The sequence below is a fragment of the Mustela nivalis genome (assembly GCF_964662115.1).
Source record: "Mustela nivalis genome assembly, chromosome: 6".
Lineage (NCBI taxonomy): Eukaryota > Metazoa > Chordata > Mammalia > Carnivora > Mustelidae > Mustela > Mustela nivalis.
In genome coordinates, this window is record NC_139025.1 from 32,158,800 (window position 1) to 32,172,813 (window position 14,014).

The 14,014-nt window shown below is 54.2% G+C and overlaps 1 protein-coding gene across 1 annotated transcript in view; it reads right to left on the reverse strand.

Moving 5' to 3' along the window:
- The window catches only part of GALNT16 (polypeptide N-acetylgalactosaminyltransferase 16), a 92,689-nt gene extending 80,983 nt beyond the window's left edge, over positions 1 to 11,706 (reverse strand). Inside the window, exons 1-2 of the mRNA XM_082733993.1 lie at positions 11,645 to 11,706; positions 11,006 to 11,284 (exon numbers count right to left, since the gene is read on the reverse strand). Of these exons, the coding sequence (XP_082590119.1) occupies positions 11,006 to 11,182 (177 nt within the window). The 5' untranslated portion in view covers positions 11,183 to 11,284; positions 11,645 to 11,706. The remainder of the gene's footprint in view (positions 1 to 11,005; positions 11,285 to 11,644) is intronic.
- Between the last annotated feature and the right edge of the window lie 2,308 nt (positions 11,707 to 14,014).

A 14,014-nucleotide genomic window follows, 5' to 3' on the forward strand; every position in this document is an offset into this window, starting at 1 on the left:
CTAAGAAGACAACCTCATCAGGCAGAATCAAGATACACAAAGCACGTGTTCTACAGTCCCAGTCCGTGCCGTTTACAGACATGGCTAATCAGCCGCCTCTTTCCCACTCAGTCCCGAGGTAGCCTCAGCTGCCTTCTCCCCGCGGGGCTGCAGGCGGCCTCTTCCACAGGTTCTGGGCTGGCCATGGAGCCGAGACCTATTTATCATTCTGGCTCTAACAGGATAAAGACGAAACTCCGAAAGCAACAGACTGGAACTAATCCCTCTACTTTCCAAGGGAGTAAAAGGCTCCCTGCTTCCTTGCTCCGACCCCTCCTACCCAAAACCCATTTTCATCACAGCAAGAGCTTAGAAGCGATTTTGAAAGAGAAGAGGCTGCAAGAAAACACTGGCCTTGGCTTTAATGATGGTATGAGGACGAAGGCCCATGCTGGGAGGTGTCCCGTGCCCATAGATGACGGGGCGTTAGGAGCCAGACTCTGCAGCAGCAGGACCAGAAAGAACTTACCCCGAAGTCAAGGTAAATTGGGAATGTAGTTACATTCTTCACTTGACGTAAAACCTTCTGCTGACAACCTCCTAGCACTTTAGAGAGGGCGTGTCAACACGTGTAAGGACCAGCTCAGCCCAAAGAAATAGAATGCTAGCCATGCAGAATTTACATATTTTTAGTAACCACATTAAAAAGGCAAAAAGAAACAGGTAAAAATGATTTTAATAGTGTATCTCATTTAGCCCAATATATCCGAATATTATCATTTCAAAATGTAGTCAATATTTTCACATCCTTTCCTTGTACTCAGTCTTTTGAAATTCAGTGTATGTCACATTTACAGCACATTTCAACTGAGACACTAAATTTTTGCTGGAAATACTTGCTCCATATTGACAGTTCATAAACTTTACAGTTCAAAATGTAGATTCCACAAACTTCAGTTCTTCCAAACACTCCTAAAAGTTGCCCAATAACTGAAATGAGTGTTTGCTTTTCCACTTTAAATTAATTAAAATTAAATAAAATGAAAGCTCAGTTCCCCCTGTTGTACCAACCACACGTCAAGCGCTCAGTAGCCACATGTGGCTGTGGCCACGTAGTGGTCAGTGCACATCTGGACCACGCAGCGCTCTGGCTCCCCAGGGACAGGGGCCACCCTCCACCAGATCCCCTGTGACCAGGCTCTACTTGGCACATCCCTTTTGGCTTATGGCTCCCAAAAGTCCTCCATCATCTTCCCTGGTCCCTGCAGTGTGTGTGCTCTCTCCCTGGGTTCCCATTCTCCCTCTGGCCTCAGGTCTGGTGAACTATCTGGGGGCTCTGGCTCAATCCTACTACTTGACTCCTTTAAGCCATCAACACCAGCTCAGACATCACTAATGGATCACATCTTCTTTCTCCCTGAGCCTCAGGCAAGTCTCTACCCCAAACCCTTGGATACCGCCCCCAACCTCTCCTACTCCCCTCAGCCTCTTCCCCTTCCAACCCTGCGAGGAGGAACTTCACTTGGAGGGGAAAAGCTCGTTTCTAAGCAAAGAATCTGGTCAGAGATGTGCGAGGTGCCAAAAGCTACCCTCCACCCCTCAAAACCGACTGAAGACTTGACAACTTGGCAACATGGGTCCCTTCGGGCTGTGGCCTCCCTGGGCCAGACCCCCTTGAGATGAAAGACCTTGGAATGTCAGAAGTACTCCCCAACAGTTGGTTGAAAGAAGCGAAAAGCCAGTGCTGCTGGGAGAAGATAAAGGGATGAAAATGTGAACTCTGAAAAGCAGCCACTGAAAGGGCATGACTGACAGCAGTCTGGAATTGAGGGTGTGTGACCTGAACTACAGAGACAGCGCTGGCGGCTGTCCGGGGACACATGAAGCCTTATCATACCAGCCACCAGGGCACTGGGGAAGCCACCTGGACATCAGTGGACACAGTCTCAGACAGGCCTAGGCAGAGCAGTCTTGCCCCTGAAAGCAGCCCCTTTCTTCCACTGCCTGCCTGATAAAAAGTCATGTGGGATCCTTGATCCTGCCAGGCCTCGGGGGCCCATGCCATGTCTGAGGGAACGCCCCAGATGCTTCCACCTTCGGGGTTCTGCCAGTACAGAAAGGGAACCTGCTTGCACACAAGGACAAGACTTCCAAGTCCCCCCGACCAGGTACCACCCTATGGAGGAATTCTTCCCACACAAAACCCTCCAGAGACAAAGCCCTCCCCTCCCCTGCCTCACTCCTATTTCAACAAGGGCCCCATTATCTTTTGTCTTTTAAATCTCTTCAGGCACCAGCACCCTCCATTCCCCCTCACCAGCCGAGAGAGAGAGAGAGAGAGAGAGAGAGAGAGAGAGAGAGAGACACGAGACACAACACACACAAATACCTCATTGATCTCACTTTATAAGGAAATGAAGTGTTCCAGCCATAGACTGTTTTTCGAAGAACTTAGTTACCTCTTTAAGAATCAACACTTCCCATTATATTTGATCACATTTCTGGAAGATGTTCTGAACGGAATGACAGTCCGCTGACGTACCCAGCCTGTACACTGGGTGTAATTTATCACTTCCTGATGACTCAGGGACATGTTCCTGAGCCTCCTCCCCACAGCCTACGGGCCTAATGACCCAGACTTCCACCTTGGGCCACTTATACCCTTGCTGAGCCTGCCCCAGCCAAGTGCCCCGGGCACACACCCTGCAGAGATGGTGCCCTGGGCCTTGGCCCTCTGGAACATTCTCCCGCTAGATGCCCGTATGGCTCTCTTTCCATTCATGCCACAGCTCAAACACCATCTTATCTGAGAGGCCTCTCCTGACCATCCTTCTCTCGCCTCTCTGTCCCCTTTTGTAGCTTTATTTTATTTTCATGGTATTTATTTCATGGTATTGCCCCCCACTCCACACCTAATGCATTGTATATTTATCTGTTTATGGTCTGTCTCTCCCAGACTAGGATGCGAGCTTGTCAAGACCAGGACCTTTTACCCAGTTTGTTATCTCCAGAGCCTGGAACAGTCCTGACACATAGTAAGTGTTTGACAAATAATTGTCAAGAGAAGGAATAATGATGCCATCAGCACTCTCACCAGTGTGTGTGTGTTCAGGAAGAGGGGGACTGCTCCAAACTCCTATGGCCTTTCCTGGTTGGTTCCTTTGTTGTCAACTGCCGTCCCTTCTCAGTGTAGCCGCAGCTACTAGCAATTCTCTCATCTCACTTCTTCTAATCTGCTGGATTTGTAACCCCAGAAAAGCGAAAGGCTACCAGGAGATGGCCAACCTCCTGATCTCCTTAAATTGATTTTTATGATGTTCATTTCCAGGTTGGGGCCTAAGAGCAATGACCACTCCTGTCTTCTGAGTCAAGTGCAAGGACGCAGGACTATCCATTCTCTGTTTGGGGGTCTTTGTGCTTTCTTTTTGGTCTCCCCAGATGGCCCAGATGTCTGAAGTCCACCCACAGACACCCCTGCATGTGTGTCTGTGAGCAACCCCAGACACACAAATACCGCAGGCTTCTAGTATAGCAGAGAGGGAGCTGGGCAGCTCCATCAGACAGCGTTCGAAGGGAAGAGAACAGGGGCAGAGTAGGTCCAGCTTATTCCTTATGAAACCTTGCAGGTTTCATGCTCTTCTGCACATGAATGGTCTGGCTCTTTGTACACCTCACCTTATGGCCTTACTCTCTTTCATCTAGGCACTAGCAGACCTTGAGCCCTGGTTTGGGGCCACCTCACTTCTTCAGAAGTAGGTCAACAAAGCTAAAGATGGTTTGAGTTGAAAGGCGCCTCACAGGTCCTATAGTTCAGTCCTCATCTGACCGATGAGGGGACTAAGGCTCAGAGAGGGGAGGTGACGCACCTAAGAAAACGTCACCCCTTGGGGGCAAGACTAACCCTAGAAGTGGGTCACTTGGTTTTCATTCCACATCATCTCTCCATCCCCTCACACTTTCATTCCCCTGTGGCCAACACCTGTTTCCATCTCAGGCCACTCTGTTCTGCCAGGTCCTGACCCTTCAAGGGCCTCTAATGGCAGGTGTCACACTCTGAGCGTGTCAAGAGATGTCACCCACCTCTGAGCCCTGGGACATGCTATTCCTAATGTACATTGAGCCACACCTCACTTCATGGAATGGCAGGAAAGAGACACTGGGGCCCTTAAACCACACCCGAAGCTCTTCCTAATGGGTCCAGAAGAGTTGAAAGGCTCTCCCTGGGACAGACTTGTCTCCATGTCTTCCCAAATGTGGCCCGAGCCTTATCTTGCCTAGGGAATGTAATCGAAAAGCGTTCTCCCATTTGCCCCCTGAGTTCCAAAATACTCCAGGCTGCCACTCCTACCTATTCCAATATGTTCACAAAAATCCTGCGGGTGGTCACACTGTCTCCAGCCAGATACTGTTCTAAGGTATAGCTGAAATTCAGGGTGTCGGGGAGATGGGCAGGCCTGGCTTCAGTCGGGCAGGAAAGCTTTGTGGGCCTCATTCTGAGGAGCACGAAAGACATTAAATACGTTTGCTGTTTCGTGGCTTTGCCTCCAACCAACCTCGCCCTGCAATGCTTGCCTGCTTGGTGGCTCCAAAGGAACAGGGAGGGGACAGCACAGTGGCTGACTGTTATGGGTCTTTGAATCATCCTCCTCCCTGGCCTGGCCTCTGTGTTCTCAGCCAGCCCTGCTCCCTACAGCGCCAGGTCCCTTGTGGTGTAAGAACTGAACCCTATTTCAAACCCCATCACAGAGCTGCCTGACGTCTTAGGAGATGGACAGACAGCAAGACTTTTCTCATCCCCCGGCAACTGCTGCGAAGAAACTGCTGACCTGTTGACAGGGGGCGTGAAGAGAAACCCTGGTCATCCTTTGGACTGTTCCAGAGATGGGTGGTTCAGTGACCGTTGTCCTCTCTCACTGCAACTTCTATCCACTCACCCCAGTTCTATTCCTTCACGCCTTACGGAATAAGTCACATAAACCTCTTGCCTTTTCCATTGGCTCAATGCTGAGCACTGATGGGGGAGTCAGGAGTGTGAGATGTGGTTAAGAAGTTTACTTCCATCGAGGAGTCGAGAGTGATTTTATTCAACACTGAATACATTTTAAAATAATTATCCCAAAGGGCTTTGTCATTATAATGCTAAAAGATGTTTATTATAAAAAACGTCAAGGTGGGGCCACTGGGTGGCTCAGTGGGTTAAAGCCTCTGCCTTCGGCTCAGGTCATGACCCCAGGGTCCTGGGATCGAGTCCCGCATCGGGCTCTCTGCTCAGCGGGGAGCCTGCTTCCTCCTCTCTCTCTGCCTGCCTCTCTGCCTACTTGTGATCTCTGTCTGTCAAATAAATAAATAAAATCTTTAAAAAAAACAAAAAAACAAAAAACGTCAAGGAGCACCTGGGGGGTGCAGTCAGTTAAAGCACCCGACTCTTGGTTTCAGCTCAGGTCTGATCTCAGGGTCGTAGTATCAAGCCCCACGTCGGGGCCTGCATTCAGCACACAGTCTGCTTGGGTTTCTCCCTTCCTCTTCTTTTGCCCCCTACCACACTCTCTCTTTCCTCTCATTCTCTCTCAAATAAATAAATAAATCTTAAAAAAAAAAAATGTTGAGGGGCACCTGGATGGCTCAGTCAGTTAAGCGTCTGACTCTTGATCTCAGCTCAGGTCTCGTGGTTGTGAGTTCAAGTCCCACCTTGGGTATGGAGCCTACTTAAAAAAAATGTTGAAAAAGCCAAAAGACGGATGGGGGGATTACCCATAATCCTACTTTTCTACTGCTAACATCTTGTTCTCAATGGCTTTTGCGTTTCTTCCCCCACCAAATGTTTCTGAAGTCAACACAACGCGGATCTAAGTACTCCAGGAAAGAGACGCTGGGGCATCAGCCTTGGTCTTGCCCTAAAGATGCTTCAGGGGAAAGAAGACATAGCTTGGGCCTCACAGGCAGAAACACCTCGTTCTAAAGGCACTTCCTACTTGCCTGATTGTGGATAAGCCAGCCACGGTTTACTCATATGTCAGCTGGACCTGATAATGGCACCTACCTCGTCAGGTTGTTGAAGGGAATCTGAGAGGTTGAAGTTTGTGAGACATCTACCATAGAAGTAGCCAGCGAACATAGCCTCCATAAATATCACACAGAGGTAACGGCCTTGACAGAGGCCAGACAGGTAGGGACCAAAGAGAAGTGTCCATTTAGAGGAGAGACACCAAGGCCCTGCAGGCCATTTCCAGAGCCGTTGCACACCGTCTGTGAGTGCACCCAGGAAATTGTCTGATTGGCCTGCACCCCTCCACATCTCCTGAAATGGCATTTCCAGACCCAACGGCTTCCTCTGCTCCCAGAACTGGTAAACTCGACTGCCAGAGAAGAAAGCCAGGCCCAAGGCCTGGAGCAGCCAGTGCGGGAACTACTGCTACTGCACAGAAATTTGGCGCCCATCTGAAGAGTGAGCAGCACCTTAGAATCCTGGGACCTCGGGCCTCAGGCCTCCCAGGGAGGTGACTCTTGGGCTCTCAGGCCCTTACCAGTCTTGGTGCCTCTGTTCTGTCCCCAAGTCCTACAGGAAGGTCTCAGCATGACCCAGGCTGGGACCCAAGTGATAGGAGACCAGGTGCTTCCCAATCTGAGCCCTTTGGCAAGGGGAGGTACCGGTGAACATGCACCTCCCTCCCCATCCTCTGTCTTGTGCGTGGCACCTAGACAAATGAAATATAAAATCATTTTCTGTCTTTTAGGCAAACCTTATTCCACAGTTCCGAAATGCACACATGATAAATAAAATATGAACCCATCAAGATCTTGTTGAAGCCTCCACTCTCAGGGCACAGCACCAGGAAAGCCGTCCGTCACCCGTGTCCCCTCCTGCTCGGTGAGCAGGGATCCCTTCGAGGCCTCGGGGGTCACTGCAGGACCTCATCCTGACAGGGACCTGTCCCTCCACAAGCAATAAACCTCACAACGCGCCTCAGGAAAATTCCCTTGAAGCCAATTTATTTGCTTCTAGAAATGAAGCTCTCATGAGCTTGTCTACGGATCAACAAACCTTAGAAATCATTTAACCCCCATTCGACATAAAATAACCAAGGCCCAGAGATATAAATATTTTGTCCGTAATCATCAGCAGGATTCGAACTGGAGGATAAGAAAACTTGTGCCTGGGGCGCCTGGGTGGCTCAGCTGACTAAGTGTCTGCCTTCCGCTCAGGTCATGATCCCAGGGTCCTGGGATCGAGTCCCACATCGGGTTCCCTGCTTGTCGAGAGAAGTCTGCTTCTCCCTCTCCCTCTGCCTGCTGCTCTGCCTACTTGTGCTCTTTATCTCCGTCAAATAAATAAATAAAATCTCAAAAAAAAAAAACCCCAAAAAACAAAAACAAAACAAAAAAAACCCTCGCACCCAAGACTTTCACGGTTCCAAACAGGCAATGTTGCAAATGAGTACCCCTTTCCTGAAAATATTCGTAATGGACAGTCTTTTAAAAATATGCCTGCAAAGTGAAATTCCGTGTAGCACCTTAGCATCCCACCCATGCCTCTTAGAGAACTAGCATATGGAAAACCTGGGTGCCAAACCAATCACAAATGTTCTTCCCGACTGCGAGGTCTGAGGACCGAAGGCCGGCCGTGTCTGCTCAGCCGCCTGTTTTAGCGGCTGTCCAGGGCCAGCATGCATCAATGTAGATTCAAGTGGATTTCCCCAAATCCACCGCCTTGCTCAGAAAAAACGGCATGGAAAAATCACGAGTCCTGCCACATCGTCAGCAGCCACTTAGGGACGGAGTCAGTATCTCCCTGTAGTTTTACACATTCCATAACCAATTTTTCACATCAAAATTTGTGACACATGGGCTGACAGCAGGACAGAATATTAAAAATCAGGACCTCCCTGAGAAATCCGGGCCATACGGTTGCTATGCCGACACCCCGCAATGCCAAACAGTGCCTCCAAGGTCTGGAAGCAACTTGGCCGGCTTCGAATAGCCCAGACATTGTGAAGGCAGAGCTGCCCCCCCTGGCCCAGGCTCTTAGGCAGACCCTCCCTTTCCCAGCTCTGCTCTCCAATTCCCCAGGGGAGTGATGATGACGCTTGTCTGAATTTTCTCAGCCTCTGTCAGCAGCGCTGGCCACATCATTCCCTAAGAATTTGAAAACCCACATGCAGCGTCCTGGCCCAACTAGACAGAGACATGTTTTAGAAGGGCAGGGAGACCAGTGAGAGGTTCACCACAGCGTTCCGGGAGAAAGCAACCCTCAGAGGCACCTGCCTCTTTTAGGCAGGACATAGGGTTCAGCCCCCAGGGGAGATGAACATGCATTCCCCTACCTCCTTAGTTATGCTCAGGTTGGAGCCAGGAACAAAAACACTAGGATGGGGGACCTGAGGGGGGGGGGTGAAGCTTGGCTGCTCCCAGAGACGGGCAGAAATCCTACTTCATTCGCCTAACAAGTACTTATTAAGTCTGGCTGTGTGCATCAATATGGAGATGTAAGAAGCTTCCAGCATAGTCCCTGCGTGACAGCCTATATGACTAATAACCCTCCTGAAGTGAAATACCTTGGAAGATAGGAAGACAATGCAAGGCTGTGTCCAGGGAGGTGTGTGACTGGGGACCAATGTCTACACAGCAGAACAGAGCTAAAACTGAAGAACAGAGAGAGTGCTGGCCAGGGCCCGCGGTGGCCGGACAAGAGGCTGTGGCTCACTCCCCCAAACTCCCACTCTCCCTCTCTTCCTGCACCTCCACTCCCTGGATCCCAGGATCTTCTTGTTAATCCTTCACACTTTAAACTTAGCTTCCAGTTCACAGCCCTGCTCCAATCTGCAGCAAGTCGAACCCCATGGGAACAAGCAGAGGGCCGGAGGTTGTTCATGGGTGCCCCCTCACGACCTCTAATTTCCTCCCCTCAAAACTCGGCGGGCCTCCAGCAGAGCCCGCGCCCCTCCCACACACCCCCCCCCCACCGTTCCAGGGCTCTTGGTCTGAGCGGCCCTCCTGGCAGCTCTCGGAGGGCAAGGAGGAGTGAGGATAGGTCCAAGAGCAAGGTCAGGATTCTGAAGGAGAGACAATTGTGAGGAGACCCATACTCCAGCTCCGCTCCCACCGACAGTTTCCCTGGGCTCTCTTCCTTCCCTTCCCCTTCCTCTCTCCCTTCCATTCTCCCCTCCCCCCTCCTGCTCCAGCTCAGACCCTCTTCCCCACACGTCACCAGAGCGTCACCAGAGCAAAGGACAGAACATCTGGCCAGCCTGCCTCTCCCTGGCCGATCCAAGCCCCCCTACTCTGAGACCCGGGATGGCCCTCTCAGGGTGTAAGAACAGGGTCTCTCCGATGGGTCCTGCACAAGCTCCCTGCAGGTCTGGGGCCACTACTGGTTTGGCCAGTTCCCACTCCACTCTGTCAGTCTGCCCAGATCCCAATACCCTGGAGTCTTTACACTGGAGGATTTATGCTCATCAGCCTTTCCGTCCAAACATCCTCAAGTGCTCTGGAAACAGTTCCTAGTGACAGGGACCCTGGGCTCAGAAGGGAACACGCCACCTAATCAGGCTCACCCACAGAGTTCAGCTGGACAGGGATCTGGGAGTTGGGGGAGGGGGGCTGGGGAAAACCCATAAACCCCAAGGTCTCCAGAGGCAAAGCTAGGAAATACGGTTCCCCTGCAGGGTTTTTTTTTACGTCTTCCAGAGGTGGGGAGGTTCGGGGTGGGGTTGACAATACACGGCATCAGGGGCAGGCTGGGAATATGTGAACATTTCCACATTGACACCCGCCTCCACCATATTCCTGGGGCTCAGCTGCCTTTGCAGAAATATCCCAGATTCTACTCCACACAAGCCTTCGACCTCCTGAACCTGCATCTCCCCTCCCAGAGGAGCTTCGCACTCCTCCCTCCCCAGGCCCAGATCTTCTCCATCAGAATGGCCACCCAGCTCTACTCTCCCCCCTTGGCCCCACACTTTGCTCTCCCTCCTCCTGGTCCTCTTCTGGCAGAGCTGCCCCAGCGCAGCAGCTTGTTCCGAGGGTCGCCCGAGGCTCTCGCCCACCACCGGCTCCTGACGAAAGAACGCGGTCCCCCGACCGCGCCTCTCCGCGGGTCCCAGAGCCTCACGCCTCAACAGGTGCCCCTGCCACACAGGGCTGTCACCCGGGGCCCCGGCGGAGGAGGCGACAGCAACGCCCCCTGCAGGGCGGCGAGGGCTCCGCACGCCCCAGCCCAAGTTCCCGGAGCGCCTAGGGCCCCGGCAACGTCGCGGAGGCCCCCGCGGTGCTCCGCCACCTTTGTTTCCCCACTGGCGCATCGCGGAGTTGACCGCGAGAGAGGGAATCTCCCAGCCCTAGCGCACACACTGCCAGCTCGCCAGTCGTGATGGATCCTCGTGTTGGGGTGAAGGGCGCATACAGGAAGAGAGACCTTTCCCGGACCCAGAGAACGCCGCGGGTGCAGTGGGAACTCGAGTCCTCCGTGCGAGAGAAGCAAGTTCAAGTTGATCCGAGCCGAAAAGGGGGCGCAAAGCCCGGCGCAGCCCCTAGCGACCCTGCGTTACCCTACGCCCCCACCCCACGTCCTTTGCTCCCCCCCGAGACTAGAGAGGGGCTGCGCACCGCCTCCTACGCGCTCAGCCGCGCGAGGTTCCCACTGCTGGCTCGCTACGCGCAAGGTCCAGCTGCCTTCCTGGGGCGGGCGAGGTGCGGACTGTCCCCGGCCCCCGACCCCCAGCCCCTAGCTCCGCCCGCGCAGTGTTAAGAGAGCCACGTTCCCAGTCGCGCGCGTTCGCCGGGCCCACCAAACTTACAGCACTTTCTCCCAGCCCCCATCCGCTGTCACCCTCCCTCCATCCGTGCGCCCTGGCCCGGCTGGCCCGACAGAGGTTGCCATAACAACGGACAGGAATGCTCCAACATATACAAAGCCGGCAGGGCGCGGCGGGCACGCAGCCCCCTGCCCCGCGCCCTCTGCAGCCGCGCGGGGCTAAGGACGCGCGCCGCGGCTCCCCGGCCCGCCGCCCGGCGCGCAGGGCGTACTCACAATGAGCGGGATGGTGCGGTCCTCGCGGAGCTGCTCTGGCCTCCCGCCGGCCCTTTGCGCGCCCCGGCCGCCGGAGGATGCTGCGTGGGCTCGGTTGTCCTGCCATAAGTAGTAGAAAGTGCCCAGGATCCAGGCTACGGTCAGGATGGCGATGGCATTGGCGCGGATCTTCCTCATGGTGGGCGGGCGGGCGCCCCGAGTGGGGGCCCGGGCCGGTTGCTCTCGGGGCCGGGGTGGGGGCGCTCGCAGCCCCAGCTGTTTGTTTTCGCTCACGCCTGGCTGCTCAGTCCTGCAGAGCAGAAAAGGGAGAGAGGTGGGGGGTGGGGGGTGATAGGGAGAGACAGGAGCGCAGAGCGATCCTCACGGTCCTAATGCCCTTCAGCCCCGAGCGCGCGCGTCCCCCGGGCGCCCATTCATTCGCGCGCAGAGCCCGCCCCGCGCTCCAGCCCCCGCCGGTTGCCCCGGCCGCGGCGCACGGGTAGAGGAGCACGGCGGGTGCGAAGCGGCGCTGGAGCAAGGCCCCGCGAGCCAGACGCCCGCGGTGGAATGGCGACGGGCCAGAGCCAGCCTCTGCTCCCACAGCTCAGCGACTGAGCGCCCGGCGCCTGCCCCCGCGCGGCCCTGGTGGGTCCCGCCTACCTCCACGCACCCCCGGCCGGAGCGGCCCTGAGTCACGGCTGGAGATGCGCGACCCCGGCCCGGGCCCGCGCCGCGAAGCTGCGGTTCTGGGCTGCGCTTGGAACTGCGCTCTGGCGCCGGGTTTAAGGTGTGTTCTGCGAGGCCTCGGGAAGGGACGGCTGGGCGGGAGGAGAGTCTGGAGTTTGCCCCGGAATCCTCCGCAGCCTAGGATTCCCAGCCGCCCAAAGGCCCGCCCCGAGGAGGGATTGAAAGCTGGTGCACTTGACATTCGAAGAGAGCGGAGGGTTTGAGACTCGGCTTCGCCGCCGCCACCGGTGGAAGGATGGGGGTACAACTACCCCCATATCTTTCACCGGCCTGGGGCTCCCAGCTTTCAGGAGTCTTCTCTCCAGACCTTTCACTGTCCCCTGAACAACCATGGGTATCATCACAGCTATTTGTCAGGGAGAAAGGAGACCAGAGAGGCTGGAAGATTGGCCCGAGGCCACACGACTAATTAGTGGGCAGAGCCCAGTCTAGAAGCCATCTCTCCGTTTGCACTTTCACAGAGTGCAAAACACGGTGGTGAGACACAGACACAGAAATCACAGAGACTTGGCCCCAGCCCCGGAGGCACTGAGAATCCGATGTGAACCGCTTGTGTTCAGAGCAGAAGGCAAGGTGGGCTCCACACAGTGTCCGGCACAGAGCAGACTTCAAGTGGGTAAATGTCCCATAAACTGAACAGGGATTACAAAGGAAGGAATAATGCATTACAAGGTAGTCTTAGGGGAGGCTTCTCACAGAAGGTGGATAAACCTTTGAATAAATTCTTAAAGATTATTTATTTATTTATTTATTTGACAGACAGAGATCACAGTAGGCAGAGAGGCAGGCGGCTGGGGTGGGGGGGGGGAGCCCGATGCGGGGCTCCATCCCAGGACCCTGGGATCATGACACTGAGCCACCCAGGCGCCCTGAATAAATTCTTAAGAGGCAGGACAGGGCAAGGTATTGGATGCCGGAGTAGTGAGGTCCAGAGGATGGCAGTGCTTGATGTGTTCCAGAAAAAAGAGCTGCCCGGTATTGCTGGGGCCCAGAATGCTGGAAGGGACTTGGGAGTTCACTTTGGGCAGGCTGGTCCCTGGACGTGGGCAGAGTTAGCACGGAGTTTGCTTCTTGCTGGTGCTACTGGACACTGGCTCTCACAGAGGGTCCTGGCCCACATTAGGTCCCTGACTCTAAATGAAGCAGCCTCAGGACTCAGGCAAAGGTGAGGTCACAGCCCATGTCTTCCCCAACCATCGCCATCAGCAGTACTCATTTCCCCCCGTTTCTCCAGCATGCAGGACTGAACCATGCGTGTAAGAGAGGCTTATTCTGTTTCTGTTGGAATGAAGGAAAATGAAGAAAGAAAAGCCTAATGAGTCCTTGCTGCAGAAGGATCATGGTTGCTACCGCAGTACCCTCTTCCTCACTCCAAACAAGACCGTGAGGGGACGTCAACAAGTCCAGAAACAGCCACACCGAGAAGAGGACCCTGGAAAGGGTGTACAAAGAGGGTCTCACAAAGACTAGCAGGGAAACCGAGGCCCGAGGCAGGTGGTGGTCGAGAACAACAGGAGATGCTGTGGAGATGGCACTGGCCCCGGAGCCGTGGGCCAGCCTTGCTCTCCTGGGTGTCTCTTGTCTGGGAAGTTTAATTAGACAGCTAGAGGGGCCAGGATTCATCTCTGTCAAGCCAAGCCATTCCTGGTTTCCCCAGGAATCATGAGGCTGATCCAGGGGTCATGCCCTCTGTGGGAAGCCAGGACAAGCTTGCTGCCTAAGAGTCAAGCCCCACGGGCATTTCCAAACCATAAGAAAATGTAAGGGAACTGCCCTCCTCGTGCCCCCACTTCCACACAGGCTCTCGGGTCAGCAGAGTGGAAAGACTTGGAGGATGGCCCTCCGTTGCCACTGGCCGCTTCCCTCAGCCCAGCCTGGCCTGTGCCTAATTACCTTTAGTCTTGAGAAAACCAGGTGAGAGGACGTGGGATCCAAAGACATTACATCAGCCCCTAGTGAGAAGCTCCAAACTCACGCCTAGGCATGGGGGATGAAGCTAGAAACTGCAATCAGGCTGATGGGGTTTCTGGTGGCTCTAGAAGGAGGGCTGTATGAGGTGAGGGAGGGAAAGAAGAGGTGGAATTCGGCAGGATTTCCACAGGTCTCACCTCTTACTCCCCAGGGTTCCGTGGTGAGGATGCTATACTTCTGTCTCCATTGTCACTCCCTGGTAGCTCTGTCTGGAAGAGAAGGCTCTCTGCCCCACCCCCACACATTCCCATGTCACCACCACGAGAAAAACCCCACAGGGACATAGCCTCTCTGAATGACGTTCGTTAGACT